The following is an 18,901-nucleotide window of genomic DNA, read 5'->3' on the forward strand; positions in this document are numbered from 1 at the left end:
TATGTTAAAGAACAAAATGTCTCTAATGAAGAAAGAATTTGATTTGTTTCGGGGATTGAAAAATGAAAACACCAAGCAAATTATTGATAGATATTGTAACTTGGTTAGAAATATGACAAAACTTGGTGTTAAGAAAGATACTGATGAATTAATTGAAAAACTTGCAGATCCGCTTCCATATGAAACATGGGGAACATTTTTGATGATGCTAAGGTCCAACAAAGCAGAATATAAAAAGATGACACTAGGAGACTTCATAAAGCATCTGGAAGCTCAAGAGATGGAGCAGAGGAAGATCGCTAGGATGAAGAACTACGATGGAGAACAGGATATCAGTCTGTACTACAAACATGGTGCTACTGATTCAACAAAGTTTTCTCCTAAGATCGAAACTGCTTACAGTGTTAAAGATTCTTCTGAGAAGAAGGCATCTCAAGGATCAAGCAACAGCACAAGATTTTCATCTTTCGATCCTAACATCTCTGTAACAAAGAATGGTAGAAAACTTCAGTGTAACATTGTGTTAAGCCTTGAAAATGATCAAGACTACACTGAAGAGATTGCTAAAAATCAAATGTCTTTGTTAGGGATGATTTTAGAGTCTTATAGTTGTTTTGTTGCAGGAAAGATCGGTCATCCAATGCTCACAAAAGAGGATTACGATCAAATTGATGCTGAGGAAATGGAATTGATGGACACTAAATGGTGTATGGCAAGTGTGATGAGACGTGCTAAAAAGTTTAAACAAATTACTGGCCGTGATGATTTTCGTGACGCAAATGTTTCAGCTTTAGGTTTTGATAAATCTAAAGTTACGTGTTTTCGTTGTAGGGAGAAGGGGCATTTCAAGAGGGAGTGCAAAAACCGTGAAGCTACCGGTGCCCAGAATCCTTTCGGAAATAATGATTATCACAAGAAGGCCATTTATTATCAAATCACACCACCAGCACAGCAGCAGGCACAAACAGCTCATGGGAGAGATGTGATGGATAATTCGAAAAGAGCATGTGTTGCTAGTCAGGGAAAATATGATAATTTTACCTGGGAAAAGTATCTTCTGAAAGACAGCAAAGTGTGTTTGGCTGAGCAAGATGATGAGAAATTGGCTGAAGGTTTTACCTGGGATGATTTTTGTCCAGACCAAAATCTTATGGCCAAAGAGATGTCTAAAAACACTTCTCATGCTTTCTTTGCTAATGCTTATGATTTGAAATGTGCAGAAAGGTGCAGAAAAGTCATGGAAGCTGCTGAAGAAAAACGAAGAAGGAACAAAGAAGAAGCAGAAAAGGAAGAGAGATTGAAGGAAGAAGCGAAAGCTGAGAAAAGAAGAAGAGCTGAGTTTTTACAACCAAGTAGAAGTGTCAAAGAAGTTCCAGAATATGAAGTGAAGATTGATGCAGAACGAGTTGAAGTTTCTGAAAAGTGTTTAAACTGTGATTCGCTGATTAAGCAGAACAATGAGCTACTGCATAATATTCATAAGTTGAAAGAATCGTATGATACTATGAATAGAGAAATCAACAAATATACAGATTCTGATGGTGAACAAGCTGAAGCTATGAACACTTTGAAGATAGCTTATCTGAGACAGCTTGATACGGCAAATTTTAACATAAAGAAATGTGCAGATCTCGAGCTTGAGTTGGCAACACAAAAGATAGAAACTGAGAAAATTAAGAAATTATTAGACAGTTACTCATGTTCTACTTTTGTGGTTGACAGGATTTATCCGGTGGTGAAAGATTTGAAGACATTCAAAGAAGAGCAGACATCGGATGAAGAAAAGTGTGTGACAAATGTTGAAGAAAAGTTGAAAGCTTCTGGTAAGAAGCCGAGTGTATCCTACAATAGATGTCCGCCCCCGGTCGAAAATGAATATTCACCTCGAAAACCAAATTCAGAAAGAGTCAATAAAGCGATCAATTTGAAATGGGAGTCTGGGTCGTCGGATAACTTACCAGAAAGTATTGATGTCACATATACGTCATCAGATACTGATCATGGGTCAAAGTTGATAAAAAGTATGGTCGATCAGGTGTTAGACAGACATGACAATGAGGTGTCAAAACCGAAGTCAAAACCCGAGTCAAAGTCTGGGTCCAGTGCGTCAAAGCCAACAGTCAAAAAGGACAAACGGGTTTATGATAAAGAGTTTTTAATGTCTAAATCTAATTTGAATGATGAACTATTCAAAGTGGCATATACTTTGAAAGGTTCTGACAAATTATATTCTGACGAGAGTTTTCCAATAAGAAGTGTCAGACTTGAAATGATTCAAAAGGTTTTCAAAATAACAGAAATTAATATTTCTGAAATAAAAGATTTAAATCTTAATGGAAAACCTAAACAATACACTTCAAGAGATCAACAGAGAATCAACAAGAAAATGGGTTACAATTGTGGTTATAGTTTCCAAAAGAAACCAAACCATAATCGTAATTACAAAAAGAAAGGTCTTGGTTTTGTTCCACAGAAAAACTATAAAAATGAAAAAGTTTATAAACCAAAAACAATGTTTGTTGCAGGAAAAACAACAGAAGCTGAAAAAGAAAAATCATTCAGAAATCAGACGAATCAAGAATTCCTTGCTAAGAAGCAAGAGGATATGAAGAAGAAGGAAGATCCGAAGAAGGTTGAAAAGAGATCTTGTTTTCAGTGTAAAGCTGTGGGTCATGTTGCAAAAGATTGTCCAAAGACATTTCGACCAAAACAAGAAGTTTCAAGAAAAATGAAAGAAAAAATTGTTGAGAAGACTGAACTGTCAACCCGGAAGTTCACAGGCTTTGAAAATTCAACTTTTGAAAAAGGAGAATGTTCAAAGAGTGCTTCAAAAAGGAAAGAAAATGTGTCAAATCAGAAATGGGTTGTGAAAGGTTCAGGTAATTGTTCTGGTGATGAATCTGATTCCATAAAATCAGAGGAGCCACGTGTTGAGAAAAAGATTGAAAAGAAAGTTCTGAAAGTAAACGATGTGAATTTTCCGCCACTGAATGCTAAAAATTACAAATCTAAAATTGGAAAAGTTGAAATTTCAAATCAATTTTATTCTGACAAGAAGAAAATTGATGTTGAAAAAACTTTTAACGGAAATGTAAAACGCATCTTTGGAAAAATGGTCAGTGGTAAGGCCCAAAGCATTAAGGATTTTTATGCTTCCAAAGGATGGGTTTACAAGTCGGTTGAAAGGAATGATGAAAACAATGAGGTTACACCCAAGGAAGGTCAGGCTTGGGTGGATATATTTTTTCAAGAATAAAAACCTGACTTGCCGGAGATCCCAAGATGGTATTTTGGATCATGAATCGACATCTTTCTAAATCTGTTTGTGAGGTTTTTTACAGGACTTGCCGTAACTCCCAGGTTTGTAAGCGTGGAGTAGGAATCGGCACCTTGAGAATTCAACCAAAAGATGGTAATTAGTTGAAAAACAGGTTTGAAAAGCTTAATTGCAAAACCTATAAGTGGTTGTATGGTTGTGATTGTTGTAAATCTTACAAGTGGTTAAATCAAGGTCATTAAATTGAACTTGACTTAACTATCATTCATGAAAGTGGTAAACAATGTGATGATTTGAACCCCAATTTTTACAAAAGGTAAAAGCAACTAAACTTATTTTCCGGAAAAACCATTCTGATTAAAACAAACTTAAGTGTTTTGAAATTATTATGGGAAAATAGTTTGTTGTGAGGGGGAGTTCTGATGGTTTAAGCCAAACGGATGGAGAATTGAAGTGTTTCGATATCAGTTGTCATGTTCTGTACAGTTTGTTTTCAATTTTCTTTTGATGTATTTGAATTTTAGGGGGAGTAAGAATTTTTAGAAAATCCAAAAACATCAGAAAATTTGAAAAAGCCAAAAACATGATAAAACTGAAAAATGAGTTTTTGTTGCATAAAAGAGGAAATGATAGTACATCAGTGGGCTATCACAGCACGCTAAAGAATTGTAAAGCCAAAATGTGATAAACAATCTTACTGCGGATGTGTCAGTAGATTTTTGCACATTTAGTAAATTGAAACAAGATATAAACCTAAATCAAACTTACTTAATTCGTGGGTAACTATTCTTGGATATATGGGTAACCCCCGAAATCTTGTTTGAAAGGTCCCATATTCTGAGATACTAGGTCTTTATGCTTAGTGATATCTGGGGTATTATTCCGGGACTTCTGCTGTATGGACATACTGACCTAGTCCCCGAATAATACTTTCTGCAAAAAGCTTTGAAATACAAGCTCGCCCTCAGCAATCTGATTAAACAATAAAATTGATAGTCATTGCTGTTGTAAAAAAGATCCTCTAAAGGGGACCCACCAAAAGTCGAGCCGTCATCTCTCTGCTGAACGGAAGTTCTGACCTGAGCTCTCACGGTTTCGCATTTATCCCTTTACAGATATCATATGTGGTATACTCACCTGTAAGACTGAATATTTGGGATCTGGATACGGGAGTATATTCAAGTGGAGTGATATACAATTAAGTTTTAGTTTCTAAAACATTAATATCATATCTCGAATCAATTGAAATCTGTGTGAAAATTTAAATGGACAAACATACTGACAATCTAGGTAAACTGTTTAGAACTTAAAATGTAATCAAGCTTAATGGTGTTAGTGATATGTTTCATAACTGATATGATCCTCTTGCACGAACTCACAAAAATATTGTCTGTAAATATTTCATTTCTGCATTTACTTTCTTTCAGAAATCCAAAAAGATTTTTGGTGTGTTTTAGCATAAATTTTGAAAAATCAAAAAGATTTTCGACAACTAGTGTTGAGATGCTGATTTTCGAAATTCAAAGTGCTAAACTTGAAGAACTGGTTTGGGGAATGTTTGTGTGTAGATGGTAAAGTTGTTTTGATAAGAACCAGTAATAAATTCTTGAATGCAAATCATTATTATTTTGGTTCAACATAGTTTCTAAATTGTTGAAAAGTTTTAATCTTTGAAGAAACTTATGGTTTGGTAGAGATTGTGCAGGACTTGAGCCAGATATTGATCCTGAGAGAGAATGAAGCCAGGTATCGTTCTGGAACCTGATGGGAGCCTGTTAACGATCTTAGAACCAGTGAAAGTTTGAATTCCAGACTACGATCCCAGCTGTGTGAGAGGGGGAGTCTGAAGACACCTGTAACACCTCGAATTTTTGTGTCCAATGATGTGTTAACACGTGTCATTTGCTTACACATGGCATCTATAATAAATAAAGGACTAATTTTGACAAACCTTGAAAGTATATAAATTCGAGGGTTATAAATGTCAACAAGGGTAAATATACTGTATAGTAACCCTAAATGACGCTTGTACCTTCAAACGAATAGATCATAGATCGTACGGAAGCGAAACGCGGAAGAAAGTGAGAGATTACGAGCTACAGGGGTTAACTGTGTCAACATGTTTAATTATACCTCTGAGTGACCCTTTAACGTTCCCAAGGCTTCGTAACAGTATTATACGCTCACTAGAATATACTGTACAAATTCCGCGAAGTTCTGTCTTAAAACGAGAGAGTTATACTCAAATTCGTTGGAGAAGGGTTAAAAGCGTCAATAATGAAAGTTAAGGCTTTCTGAACAATTAATAAACTAAACGGGGACTTAATAATGCGGGTAAATAACACGAGACCCCTATCGGTAAATAACCGAGGGCCAAACCGCAAAGTTACCCCTTCAAACCCGAAAGGTCAGGTAAATCATTACGAAAGATTTCGTTATTAATTACCAGGATTTCGTAATCATTTCAAAAGATTTAAGATTTCTGAAATTTCAACCTCTCGCGACCCGCGTGATGGTTAAGGTTAAGTTGAGGCGGGCCGCGAGCCTCCTATTATACGCGCCTGATATTTGAATATCAAGCGACCCGCATTAAACATACATGGGACTCCCATGCGGGCCGCGTGGGACGCCCAGATGCAGAAAGCTTGTAACTACTTGCCTTTTGAGCTTGTGAATGATCAAAACCTCAATCAATGAGGCATGGGCGCCCCCTACTCGACCCATATCACTTAGGGGCACCTGCCCATCATCCATTATCAGTTATAGGCTGTTGTGTAATGATCTTGAAGGCTTTTGAACACTATAAATAGCCACATTGGCTCATAAGTTCACCACACTTCAAACACACTCATCTCTGATCATTCTAAGGCTCCCAAGCATCCATCTCTGCTCTATAAGCAAGAAATAACTTCTGTAAGTCGTTCACAATCAATATGGTCTTGCATTTCCATGGTTATAGCTTATAAACACAACCGTCGTAACTAACGGTTGTCATTACAATAACTTGCAAATGGTTCAGTCTTATGACGAATCAAAAGTGGTTTTGAGTTGGTATTTATGTGGGTAATAAACCTCTAAAAGGGTTCCCCCTGATCACCACTCTAACTATGTCAAATATCGAGTCAAACGCGCACTTAAAAAGTCAACAGAAAGCTATTTTAGCGATTTATGCATAATCTGTAATGTACATACTAAGAAACCTGTTTTGACACTCATAAAATATGATATTAAGTATATAAACTTGTTTGCGCTCGTTTGAATCGATCATTTGCTATATTGAACCGGTTCGGAGCCGAATGTCGCAAAAGTTTGACTTTTGCATTGACTTCAGTTCTGACCCGTTTTAGTGAGGTATAGACATACCTTAGGACTCTCTTAGGACCAGGTTACATGATGGTATAAACCTCTATGATCGGTTCATGAGTTATCCGAGTCTTTTGCGCATTTCCGTTAATCGCCTAAAAGTTGACCGTAACGCCATTTTGAAAATAAAACGAGTATTTCGGACACGTGAACGGACCAGAACCTTGCTTATTAAATTATAAGCATGTCCTTAAAATTTCACGTCAATCCGAGGTCTAGAATGAGAGTTATGCTAAATAGCGCGGTTAAAATAAACTTTTGTAATAAACGGCGCAATTAGCATAACACCTATCTAAACCAAGATTTCGTCACCAAAACTTTTACCCACTGTTATAAAATAATATTTTTGGAATTGTAGAGATTTTTAATAATTTTTACCTTGCTCATAACCTGCGGTTATGGCTACGGTTCGGTAAATACCGAATATGCCCTTTTTTGGCCAAAACATGAGTTCTACAAGGTCTTTTGACCCGATTCCAGTTGCTACTGATTTTAAATAATAAATAAAGTATTTTAGACTTTATAAACTGTTTGGGAAACTCAGATTTCCTGTAGAACTCGAAAAGCTCTTTAAAAGTCTTTAAAATGACCGAAAAGCCCCTACGGGGCGTAATATTAACTTAAACTCGTTACGGGCATCACGGAAGGTATCCTACTGATACCAAAACCTCTTTAAGGCATATTGACTTAGGAAATAAGCGTACGACTCTCATGGTTAACCGTTTCACCTATTGCGCGCACGGTTCGGCTTATGAAACTAGTTTTCATAAATTAGCCGATACGGGTCAAATTATATTATTTGAACCCCAAATTCCAGAGTGTGAACCATAAACCCATATAAAACAAGTCTCTGAACTTGTTGGGTCAGAATCACACTCCATTCTCGGTTTTCGCCTTTTCACGCGATTAAACCGTATTCACATATCGGAACCAACCGGTCTAGGCTACGGCCATTATAACGACTCGTTAGGATTCTAAGAGGTTAATTAAAACCTTCGTTCCAGATTAGGAGCCCCAGTAAAAGCTATCGGTGATTTAATCCAAATTAAGGAAATATACTTGCAAAGGTAAATACTTTAACTTATTTCCCCTATATGGGCTTGGGTTACGGTATATTAATACCGCTTGATTGAGCATTATATTCTTCCATCGCTTAGGTGGTTAATTAAATAATATGATCGGCTCATTTAAACAGTTTTGTTTCTTAAAAGCCTTTGGGGGGTTTAATGACCGTTGTCCCGGATATCCTTGGCATCATTTTACGAAATGGCCACGACCATCGACATCCCGGTGTAGGCGTACACCCGGTATATATTGTCGACATTAGACGTAGCCGTTGGTTTTTATACTACGGTTTTACGCAATGTGGTGTGTCTATAAATCTTTAACCCGGCACGACCCGGGCTACTGAACGCATAAAAGAACATGTAAAACGTTCACAAGATTTTAATAATTTTCCCAAGTTATAAAAGAGTTTGTGCCTTGTGCATTCAAATCAATTTTAAATAAACATTTTCAAATGTGTCAGTTGAATGTATTTACCAGTGTAAACTGACGTATTTTCCCCAAAAATATTAAGTGCAGGTACTATACGAAATGGGCTGGTATAGGCGTCCTAAGCATCGTACATAGTCTCGCAAACTCGATGCTGCATCTGAATGAACAATATTTATTACTTTTTGATCCGCTGTGGATATATTCAACTTCTGTAATACATTTGATATTACAACCAGAGGTTGAAGTTTATATATTTATCTTAAGCTTCCGCTGTGCATTATATAATTGTGTGGTTTGACTATATTGTTGCCAACATCGTCACGGTAATCCCCCACCGGGCCCACCGGTGAGACACGTGGAAATCGGGGTGTGACAACACCGTGTCAACAGCTAAGAAAGAGGAGTTTGGTGATAATGAAGAAAGAAAACGAGGATTCTTGAAGCGACAGATATTTCAGAGGCAGATTGTCGACTGATGAAGACTGTAGTTTGACTTGTGCGAAGACTCTATGAAGACTCCGTCAACATCCGAGGGAGAGTCTGTTGGTGCACTTACGTCTGCTGACTACGTCTTCCATCGAGTCTTGAAGTTGAACAGTTCGGAAATGACACGGAAACCTAGAAATAGGGTATGTAGTCGGTTCGCTCTTGTATTCATGTCCTAGGTCCGCTTATGTGTCAGTTTTGGTCAGGATCGCTCATAGGGTATGTAGTCGGTTCGCTCTTGTGTCACTATGTAGGATCGCTTATACGTACATGTACGTATAAGCGAACCAGCCAGTCTATATATAGGTCCGTAGGAGCGATCCAAAAACACATAGTTGAATGTTTGTTCCGTTATGCTGCCGAAGTGCTGTCAAATCGTGTAATCGAGTTCAAAATCAATACAACAGCAAGTTTAAAGTGAATACAGCTTCAATAGCACCGAATTACTAGTTTCCGCCTCTTAATTCGGATACGAACTTCTCTGAACGACTCAAACAGGGCCGAGAACGATCCTACATCATGAAAAGCCAAAAAGGGTACGTTCTCTTAAATTAAATCTTGAAGTAGATTTAAATGATCAGATTAGGAAAGTTCAAGAATCAGTAATCAAGGAAGATACTGAAAAATTAAAAGGAATGATTAAAGAATTAGAACAAGGAACAGATGGAATTTGGAGGTTCCATAAAAAGAGAATGTGGATACCTAAATTAGGAAATTTACGTCACCGTATATTAGAAGAAGCCCATAAGTCTAAATATACAATGCATCCAGGAAGTGATAAAATGTACCAGGATTTAAGGAAAAATTTCTGGTGGATAGGAATGAAAAAGGATGTAGCAGCCTATGTTTCTAAATGTTTAACTTGCTCACAAGTTAAAGCTGAACATCAGAAACCCTCAGGATTGTTCAATTAGAAATGCCAGTTTGGAAATGGGAATTGATAACAATGAATTTTGTTACCAAATTACCCAAAACAAGAAAAGGTAATGATACAATCTGGGTGGTTGTAGATAGGCTAACCAAATCAGCTCATTTCTTACCAATGAAGGAAACCTTTAGTATGGAACGATTAGCCAAATTGTATGTAAAAGAAATCGTTTCTTTACATGGCATTCCTTTATCAATTGTTTCTGATAGAGATAGCCGATTTACCTCTTATTTTTGGTCAAGTTTCCAAAAAGCAATGGGAACCAGGTTAAATCTAAGCACAGCTTATCATCCTCAAACGGACGGACAAAGTGAAAGAACCATCCAAACAATGGAAGACATGCTTAGAGCTTGTGTAATTGATTTCGGAGGTAATTGGGACGAACATTTACCTTTAATAGAATTTTCTTATAATAACAGTTATCACACAAGTATCAATGTTGCACCATTCGAAGCACTTTATGGACGAAAGTGCAGAACCCAAGTCTGTTGGGCAGAAATTGGGGAAAAACAATTATCTGGACCTGAGATAGTACAAGAAACAACTGACAAAATCATTCAAGTCAAGGAACGACTGAAAGCAGCACGTGATCGACAAAAGAGCTACGCTGATAACAGACGCAAACCATTAGAATTTCAAGTAGGAGATAGAGTATTATTAAAAGTCTCTCCTTGGAAAGGAGTGGTAAGATTCATCAAGAGAGGAAAGCTTAGTCCCAGGTATATTGGACCTTTCAAAATTCTTAAAAGAATAGGACCTGTAGCCTATCGGCTACAACTGCCAGAGGAAATGGCAGGAATACATGATGTATTTCATGTATCTAATCTCAAAAAGTGTCTAGCTGATAAATCACTCGTAGTACCTCTCAAGGATATAGAGGTTAATGAACAACTCAAATTTGTAGAGAGGCCTCTACAGATTGAAGATAGGAAGATTAAGAATCTCAAGCATAAGAGATTAGTTCTAGTCAAAGTAAAGTGGGACTCCAAAAGAGGACCTGAATACACATGGGAGCTTGAATCAGAAATGCAAAAGAAATATCCACCCTTGTTCCAGTAGATCTCGAGGACGAGCTCTAAAACAAGGTGGGGAGGATATAACAACCCTCGGTAAAACCGACACCCTCATAATAGTTATGACGCCCTAATATATCTTTAAATGTCTTAACATGTCTTTATATGCACCCCGTATGTGAAAACCGAACCCAATATACAATATAACATATAAAATAAATTAAAAACAATAATTATTAAGTTGAGGCGGGCCGCATAGACCTCACCTCAACTTAACGCGGGCCGCATCAGGATATAACCAGACTTCGCCAAAACCTTAAGTTCATGCGGGCCGCGTATGATCTCGCTTAAGTCCATGCGGGCCGCGAGCGACCTAGAATGTGGCGCAGCCCGGTGATGACACGTGTCATCACTGTGTCAAGTCTAGAGGGTGACCGGGCCAATTTATACGTTGACCGGAGATTGACGCGGGCCGCGTAAGGGTTAGCCTTACTTAACGCGGGCCGCGTGAAGACGCGATATCAGCCCTATAAATAGAAGGCAACGGGCCTTCAGTCTGTTCGCTCATTTCTTTCTTTCTTTCTTAATTTTCTGTAGTGGCGTTATTATGCCCGGGCATTATACCCCCTAAAATAGCGAGGTTCTGCTACGATGTAAATATTGTAACCCCTGGAGACATATTAGATACGCTGCCCGATTGATCTAGGGTTCCGTAACGGCTGTCGTGGTTCTGCCCGACGTAGTCGTTGGAATGCCGTCTCGGGGAGGGTATTACTAATGTTAAAATGGGTTATTATACTAACACACGTGCATTTGTGTAATTTATAGATATTCACCAGGAAAACCCTAAAGAATAACCTAAGACAGCAATGTGAGTTGATCCACTTTTTGTAAATCTTTTTGTTAACTGTTTTTACAAAACCTTAAATATTTCTTCATGTGAAAGACAGTTATTGAGTATTTGTAAGGGTACAATTATGATGGTATATTTGGGGTTTTGTATACAAAATTTGTTACCACCTGGGGAGAGGAGTAACATGACCATAAGTCAGATGACAGTACCATGGATGTTAATTGGTATTACCTGTAAACAAATGTAATTGCGGATGCGCCCTCAAAACTGTACACTGTGAAAATGGTTTTATTTAAATTTCATTAAAATGGGATTCACTCACCAGTATTTCCCACTGACAAAATGTTTTTAAAACGCGTTTCAGGTAACAAAATGTGTAAGCCAAATAGAAGCCAGCTGGACAGCACTGAAGGCTTGGAAAAGTGGCAATAAAGTTATCTAAGAATAAAATGGATGTTTTTATTAAATAAATAGGATTTATTCCTATAAAATGTGTGTACTGGAAACTTGGGTTTTACCCATATGTTTAATATTATCAAACGAGGTGGTTTACTCTGATTTAACATTTCCTAACTACGGTCCTGATGAAAATTTCCGCTGCCAAATTGGATAAATAAATGTGATACCACCGAAACTGGCTCACGGCCGCCTGTTCCTGGGAACTAGGGATCGGGGGTTGTGACATTACGCTACATCAATTTATTTAATTAGACTGTGTTCAAAGTCTTGCAAAAAATTGATCATAGATGAAGGACAAATAAAATGAAACGGAACCCAAAATTAAAAGAAAAGAGAAAATGACGAAGGAAACATACTTATGAAATTACTCAAAAAGATGAAAACTTTACACACATAATATCCATATATGCAGCATATTAGAAAGTAAATGGCAAAATATAATTTGGATTTACAATCTTTATAGTCGAAATGTATTTGTTTGTACCTAAATGTCTAAATTGAATTGGGTATCAGAATTGGACCATTCCTTAAAACAGTTGGCGGAGATGGAACAGGCTCGAAGAGCTTGGCAACACGGTTGCGTGGATAGAAAAATCACCCAAAACGGAGTTCATTTGATAGGTTTTCGAGCCACACGAAGACAGACACGTAAAATAGTGAGTTTCGGCCATTGTTCTATTTTCTAGCGATGGCGGTGACATATTCTGGCGACGGAGACAGTACCGGCAGAAGGAGCTTGGCGACGCGGTCGCATGGATATATATTGTTCACCCAAAACGGTGTTTTATATCGGTCCGTTTAGGGCCACTCGCATGTTAGAGCGCGAAACTGAACGAACCGAGGGATTGTTTTGTCTCCTGGCAGCCGCGGCAGTGACGACCATGGTTGACGGTGATCATTTTCTGATGTTCAACATGTCGAAACAAACATGTGGGTGTGAATAGCCCAAAACGAAGTTCGCATCTCACATAGAGATACTTAAGACATTGATAATCAACACCCCGTCACAACGCGCGGGTTGACATCAACTCGTTTAAGTATACATTTAAAATAAAAGAATAAAAAAGTGATCGTGTTAAAATAAATAACCGAACTGAACTCTCATAAAAAACTAAATAACTTACTTTTGTTACTGTATTTATGGATTAGTCTTTATTTTTAAATCTTTTGTAACTCATAATTAGATTTTTTGACCTAATTGTGTAATAATCTTTTTTTTATGACAATAACTATATATATAGGGACGAGCAAGAAGCAAAGAAAAGAGAACAAGTTACAATCGTGTAATAATCAATTAATTATTAGTTAATTCTTTTGGGCTTTTTTTATTCGACCCCAAACTTTTAAGCCTAAACGACGAAAGGCGAAAAAAGAGAAACCAAACCTTATTATGCAAACCAAAAACCGAATGATTTTCATAAACCCAAAAACCGAATGATTTTCATAAACCCAAAAACCGAATTTTCAGTTTTTTATTTGATTTGAGCCTAAAACCGAACCATACACACGTCTAAATAACTATTCAACTTGTTATTTTTTTGGAAGGCAATTATTCAACTCATTGACCGACCATATAATTGTATTGACCACCATGCTGCACCCTGCACATGTGGTGTACCCTGCCCAATCCATGGATACTGTTTGTTTGGAATAAAGAAATGCTCTGCAACAATAATTTAAAACATTTAATAAAAATCTATTGTTTTATCATTCCAAGACCCACATATATTTATATTACTCCAGAATATATGCAGGATGCATGTGACTTGCTGCATTTACATCAAAAACTAGAAACCACTACAACAAATTGCACATCCAATTATATAAAAATTAATTAATCACAACCACACACCACACTTTAACCTTTTCCTATTGTAGTTTCTACCTTGACCAAAACTAATGAATTATATCAGCATTTTAACTAAACAATTGAAAATCAAAACAACCATCAAACATCTTCTTATCTTAGATCTTAATCAAATAAATTGACCAAAGTTAGATTTTAATCTTTTATTATTAGATTAATCACCGCAGCCACCGCCTAAGATCGGTAGTCGAACAAGGAGACACTTCGCCGCCTGCGATGCTCTCGGTATAATAAGATGAGTAGTTAGACTGCTGCTCGATACCCATGTACGCGTATGGTTCGTTCACACTCGTAAAGCTTGGACTCCGTAAGTTCTGTTGGTTGTATACACGTCCACTATGCGGGTCTGGAACTGGGAAAGATAGGCGTTTCTTGGCTGACCCGGGTCTATCCCGTTCAGGGGTCGAAGGTCTTTGTCTGGGTGCGCTTTGGGACCGGACTCGAGCCTTAGCTGACTCGGTTGCAGCCATGTAGTTAGGCATTGACCCTCCACTGGTTGAACCCCTATGTTGTTGATGTAATGTAGAGTTGAAACTGTAGTTTGACCGTAGACTCGGGGTTTGACTTTTGGTACTGTGATAGCTTCTGTCGTCTCTAACATAGTTCGGGCTGGCGGATCGCACTTGTATAGGCCGTGTTTTGGATGGTGAAGGTGTTACGGGGGCTCGGTGGAGAGGCGAGGCGGAGGAATTTCGTGGATTTTGGTGGTGGTGGTGGTGGAGGTTGTATTGATAACTTGATCTTCTGTAATGGTTAGGTGGTAAGTTTGAGTAAGGTTGTGACGTGTCGACTTCCACTGTTTTAATACCGTCTCGTTGATCTGTTGAGGCGCGAGCCATGGGCCTGGTTTCCCATGGTTTCGAACCCATCCATCTATCTAGCCATTGGTGTCTATCTCCAAGACCGAGCTCGTTATCACTCTCCATTGATGGATTCCTACCGTTTCGCATCTTTTCCTGATAAAATTTGGACAAATTAGCTACCTTTTAAAATGTGCGCATCACATGTTATGCGCGCTGATGTGGCGTCTTATGTAGTTGACTAGTTTTTGAACAAATTATACTGTCAGTTGGTTTGAGTTTCTCAAATCTGATTGAACGAATATGACCATCGATTGAGCAATGGGTTTGAGTATTTAAACAAAGTTAGACCATCCATTGAACAAATTTAACCAGATATTTTAGTGTTTGAAAGTTAACAAGTTAAAATTTACCGATAAGTAATTTTCAGTTTTTTTTTTATTGAAAAATGACTTGCATCCGCTTTTGGGATCCAAACGCGTCGAAGCGCAACATGCTTTTTAAAACCAAAATATTTTTTTAGGTAGCGAATTTGCAAACTAGTTAAGAGGGTTACAGTGAGACGAACCTCTTGAGAGAAGGCTTGCGATAAGGTCTTATCACGTCTAGCAACAGCTCTATGATGAAGCATTGCTTTCACTTCTTCGATAGTGTGCGGGCGTTCATCCCAATCATCAGCGACGCTACTTCCATCTCGTGACTAAAAGTTACAAAATCCAAACTAAGTTCATGTAAAACATAGATAGATATATAGATATGTTTATATTCAAGGGTTAATGAAGCACCATAGATCTGCGGTCAGAAATATCTTGATGATAACGCGAACCCCATGCGCTATTAGTGTCACTAAACGTAGATTTTCGACTACTCTGATCGGATTGCTTCAAGCGTTGATCAAGAACACGAGCCTGCACTCTAACCAAAGCTTGCATGCATTGAAGTGTCATTTTAGCTTGTTTTCTCACATTGTGACCCCTCACTAATGCTTGCAGTTTTACCAGCCCTTTAAGTGCACGAAGAGCTCTCCTCGCCTGTAAAGACAAAAAAAAGGACACATATAGTAAAAACAACGAAGTTTTATCGGTTTATTATGTGTGTTGCTAAATGTACCCCCCTCTCACAAAACATTGGTGAATGCCCACCACTAAAAAAATAATATCCCTCTCACATGGGGTGCGTTCAGAGTTGAAGGGGTACGTTTAACCAGACACTTTATTAGCTATCAAGTATCATGTTTGAAGTCAAAATGCAAACTTTGGAATTTACATTTTCCAAAAAAAGATTGTGGGTGTGTGGGTGTAGGTCATGGTCCATGTGCATGTGCTCTTGCTGCTTTCAGAGGCATCTTTCCATGTGCTTTTTATCCTAAAACTAAACCAATTTGATAAAGCACCTTTTTATAGCTTTTTGTCTTCACAAATATGCTAAAAGATCATGGAGTGCTCTTTTATACCAACTGATTTCCAAGTTTCCAACAACTCATTATATATATACACACATGTGTATAGATACAAGAACTCATTATATATACACACACATGTATAGGGACATGTTCAATGTATAACCAGTTTTTAGTAGATAGTCGTGAGAACCGCATAATGCTGCTTATTAGGATATAAGAAAGAGAGAGGGGTAGACGGTTAGATAACTGCCTTAAATGTCACATTTAAAACAAAAGGTAAAGTGTTTATGTGGTTCTCGTAGTGTTCTGATGTTCGCAAAAATATTCTAATCTAAAGTTAATTATCTTCATTCCAACTAAAGTTAATTTTTTTCATTCCAATATTGAATGCATATTAAGACTAATAGAGTAACAGGTAATGAACCTGATGGGAAAGATTCAAAAGTTATAATTAATAATAATCACAGGAATATATCTGTTTAATAATAGTGAATGAATGAATGTAGGGCCTAGAATTAAGAGCACAGGTTTATTAAATGAAGATAGATCTGTGCTTTCACATGTTGACAAAACAGGGCTGCTATTGCTCTAGATTGTTTCAAACTACAGCTAGCTAGCAGTAGCAGCTAACAATTACATTTTTACCTTCCAGGTATGTCTATTAGTTCTGAAGAAGTCTCTTTCATACTAGTCTAAATCGCACAATGCGCGCCTAGGCGTTCACGCGAGACACGCAACATGAGGTTCTGTGACGGAGGTGCGCAACTCAGTAAAGGCACACGCACACACGAGCTGAGGTGAGATCCAAGACTTCTTAAGCTTTAAGCATTTACGGACCGTCGCAAGGGCATTCCCTTTAACCCCACAAGGGAGCGCGGGCCCCTAGACTTCTTATGGATCTAGGACTAGATTAGCTTGTATGAGCATACACGTTAAGACTACATCTTAAAGTGTAGAACCAAGGTTTTCAAAGCCTGACCAACCACGCCGGGAACCTGATACATAACCAGCCCGGTTGAGTCTGTTTGAACATCCTCCATCCGAATCGATCGGACATCCAAAATCATATTTATTGATTCGTTTACTAGCTTAAACTCAATATACTGTTTGATTAGGGATTACTTTCTTAATTAAGCTTAGAAATTAAAAAAAAGAAAAAAAGAAAAACAAAATTTTTGATTTTCCAGCTAACTCACATACCTATGAATCCTACTTTTAAATTTATTAGTTATATATATTTTAAAATTTTAAATTATTTATGATGTAATCCGGTTTTTGAAACTGGTCACTATTAGTTACCGATAAGGCAACCGGTTTATTACCGCTCTGTATATAAAAATATTTTTTAACAATTTTTTACATTTAAATATCACCATACCTCCCACACTCACCAGATAACCTCTAAAAGCCGTCTGTTATGTAATTTTCCTAACTGAATAATTCAAAAACTAAAATAAAAATAAATAAAAAATCTGAAAACTCAAATATCACACTCACCAGATAACCTCTAAAAGCCGTCTGTATTATAATAGCTGCATAGTGCTCCCTAGAATAACTAGCCGTCTGCCTACTCATCCGAGCCACTTCCATTGCGGCCTGGGCGGCTGCCGCAGCTGCGGCAGCCAACGCAACAGCATGCCTCTGCTCCGCAGCGGGCGCTTCTACTGAAACGCCCGCATTAGCCACCTTCGGCAACGGAGCAGCTGCTACTGTTGCATTTTCTGGGGCCGTATTCGCCTTTCGGAACAACCATCTCCTCTTTTCTCGTTTCTACATTAATTAAAAAAAAAGATCCCATTAGCAAAATCAGTTAGTGAAGAGTTAATTAATTAATAATAATAAGAAGAAAAAGAAGAAGAAGAAGAAGAAGAAGAAAAGGTACCTTGTCATCTTCTTCTTCATGATGATGATGATGAAGATGATGTTGTGGAGTTTTAGTGGGAGTAGTTTTTTTATCGGAGTCTGGTTTAGAAGGAGATCGGAAAGCTCTTTTGACAGCGGTGAGCCATGAAGATCCACCTTTCTTACCCATTGATAATGAAATGATGTAGAAGAAAGCTATGAAAATAATAATAATAATAATAATGAAGCTGCCATTACAGCAGAGAGAGAAGATGAGCAACAAGCAAAGCAAAGCAAAACACTTTTTATATCTGTAAAGGAAAGAGATGATGTATTAATATATGAGAGAAGAAGGATAGTGTGTCAGTCATGTGTAAGAGCATTCACATCCATTCCACCATATTTTCACACTAAATTACACTAAAAAACATTATATTTTCTCTCTCATTTTTAATTAAATACTATTTTTTATACCTTTATCATTACATTTTCTCTCTCCTCCACTCACAACCACTTTCAAAATATATTAAAAAATTATAGGGCGGGAACAGTGTCCCCCCAAATATACAGATGAACAGTAACATTTTCTCTCTCCTCCACACACAACCACTTTTTATACTCTTTATATTTTAAAAACACCACTCACATAATTTGATACCTTGGATGTAAATGCTCTAATGAAAATGGTGGTGGTGGGGTTGTTTGTGTGTGTGTGTGTGAGACAGATATTTATAACATATACGGTTTTAGGACTAAATATAAATAGGTTTTACGGTACAAATGCGGTGACATTTTTTTAAAGTATTAGGCTACACGGTATGGGGTCGGCCCCGGCCTGTCGCGGGTCGGCGACGGTCCAAACACCGTGCCGCCCCCATCCGTCCCCGTCCTCTCCGTCCGGAACTAGCCGTTTGCGACGAAGCTAATAAGGTGGGTCCCCCACCTTTTGACCGTTATAAATAAAAAAAAAAAAAACTTTCAAACGGCTATATTTTAAAAACCACCACATTTCACCTCCATTTTTATAAATACTCACGTCTTTAACCCCTATTTTCACAACTTTTCACCCACTACCACCACATCTCTCTCACATTTTATAAACCACTATTCCCTT

General features: G+C 37.7%; 1 protein-coding gene across 2 annotated transcripts; it reads right to left on the bottom strand.

Moving 5' to 3' along the window:
• Positions 1-13,674: 13,674 nt before the first annotated feature.
• On the bottom strand, positions 13,675-18,095 carry LOC110865867 (protein IQ-DOMAIN 1). 2 transcript variants are annotated; one of them, XM_035984590.1, is made up of 6 exons: positions 17,828-18,095; positions 17,629-17,715; positions 17,443-17,598; positions 15,329-15,574; positions 15,112-15,243; positions 13,675-14,699 (listed from the first exon to the last, which is right to left on the bottom strand). In XM_035984590.1, the coding sequence occupies exons 1-6, from the start codon at positions 17,975-17,977 to the stop codon at positions 13,902-13,904; spliced, it is 1,569 nt and encodes a 522-aa protein (XP_035840483.1). In that variant the 5' UTR covers positions 17,978-18,095; the 3' UTR covers positions 13,675-13,901. The 2 variants fall into 2 exon arrangements, with proteins under 2 accessions (XP_035840483.1, XP_021970886.1); XM_022115194.2 differs by having other exon boundaries at positions 17,443-17,715.
• Positions 18,096-18,901: the final 806 nt, after the last annotated feature.

Source organism: Helianthus annuus, chromosome 15 (genome assembly GCF_002127325.2).
Source record: "Helianthus annuus cultivar XRQ/B chromosome 15, HanXRQr2.0-SUNRISE, whole genome shotgun sequence".
Taxonomy (NCBI): Eukaryota; Viridiplantae; Streptophyta; class Magnoliopsida; order Asterales; family Asteraceae; genus Helianthus; species Helianthus annuus.

Excerpts from the sequence above, each read along its gene's own strand:
- LOC110865867 (XM_022115194.2), bottom strand. The coding sequence starts at position 17,977 with ATGGGTAAGAAAGGTGGATCTTCATGGCTCACCGCTGTCAAAAGAGCT. Across the intron at positions 17,716-17,827 it reads ATGAAGAAGAAGATGACAAG|AAACGAGAAAAGAGGAGATG; the intron begins GTACCTTTTCTT and ends TAATTAATGTAG. Across the intron at positions 15,575-17,442 it reads CGGCTTTTAGAGGTTATCTG|GCGAGGAGAGCTCTTCGTGC; the intron begins GTGAGTGTGATA and ends TTGTCTTTACAG.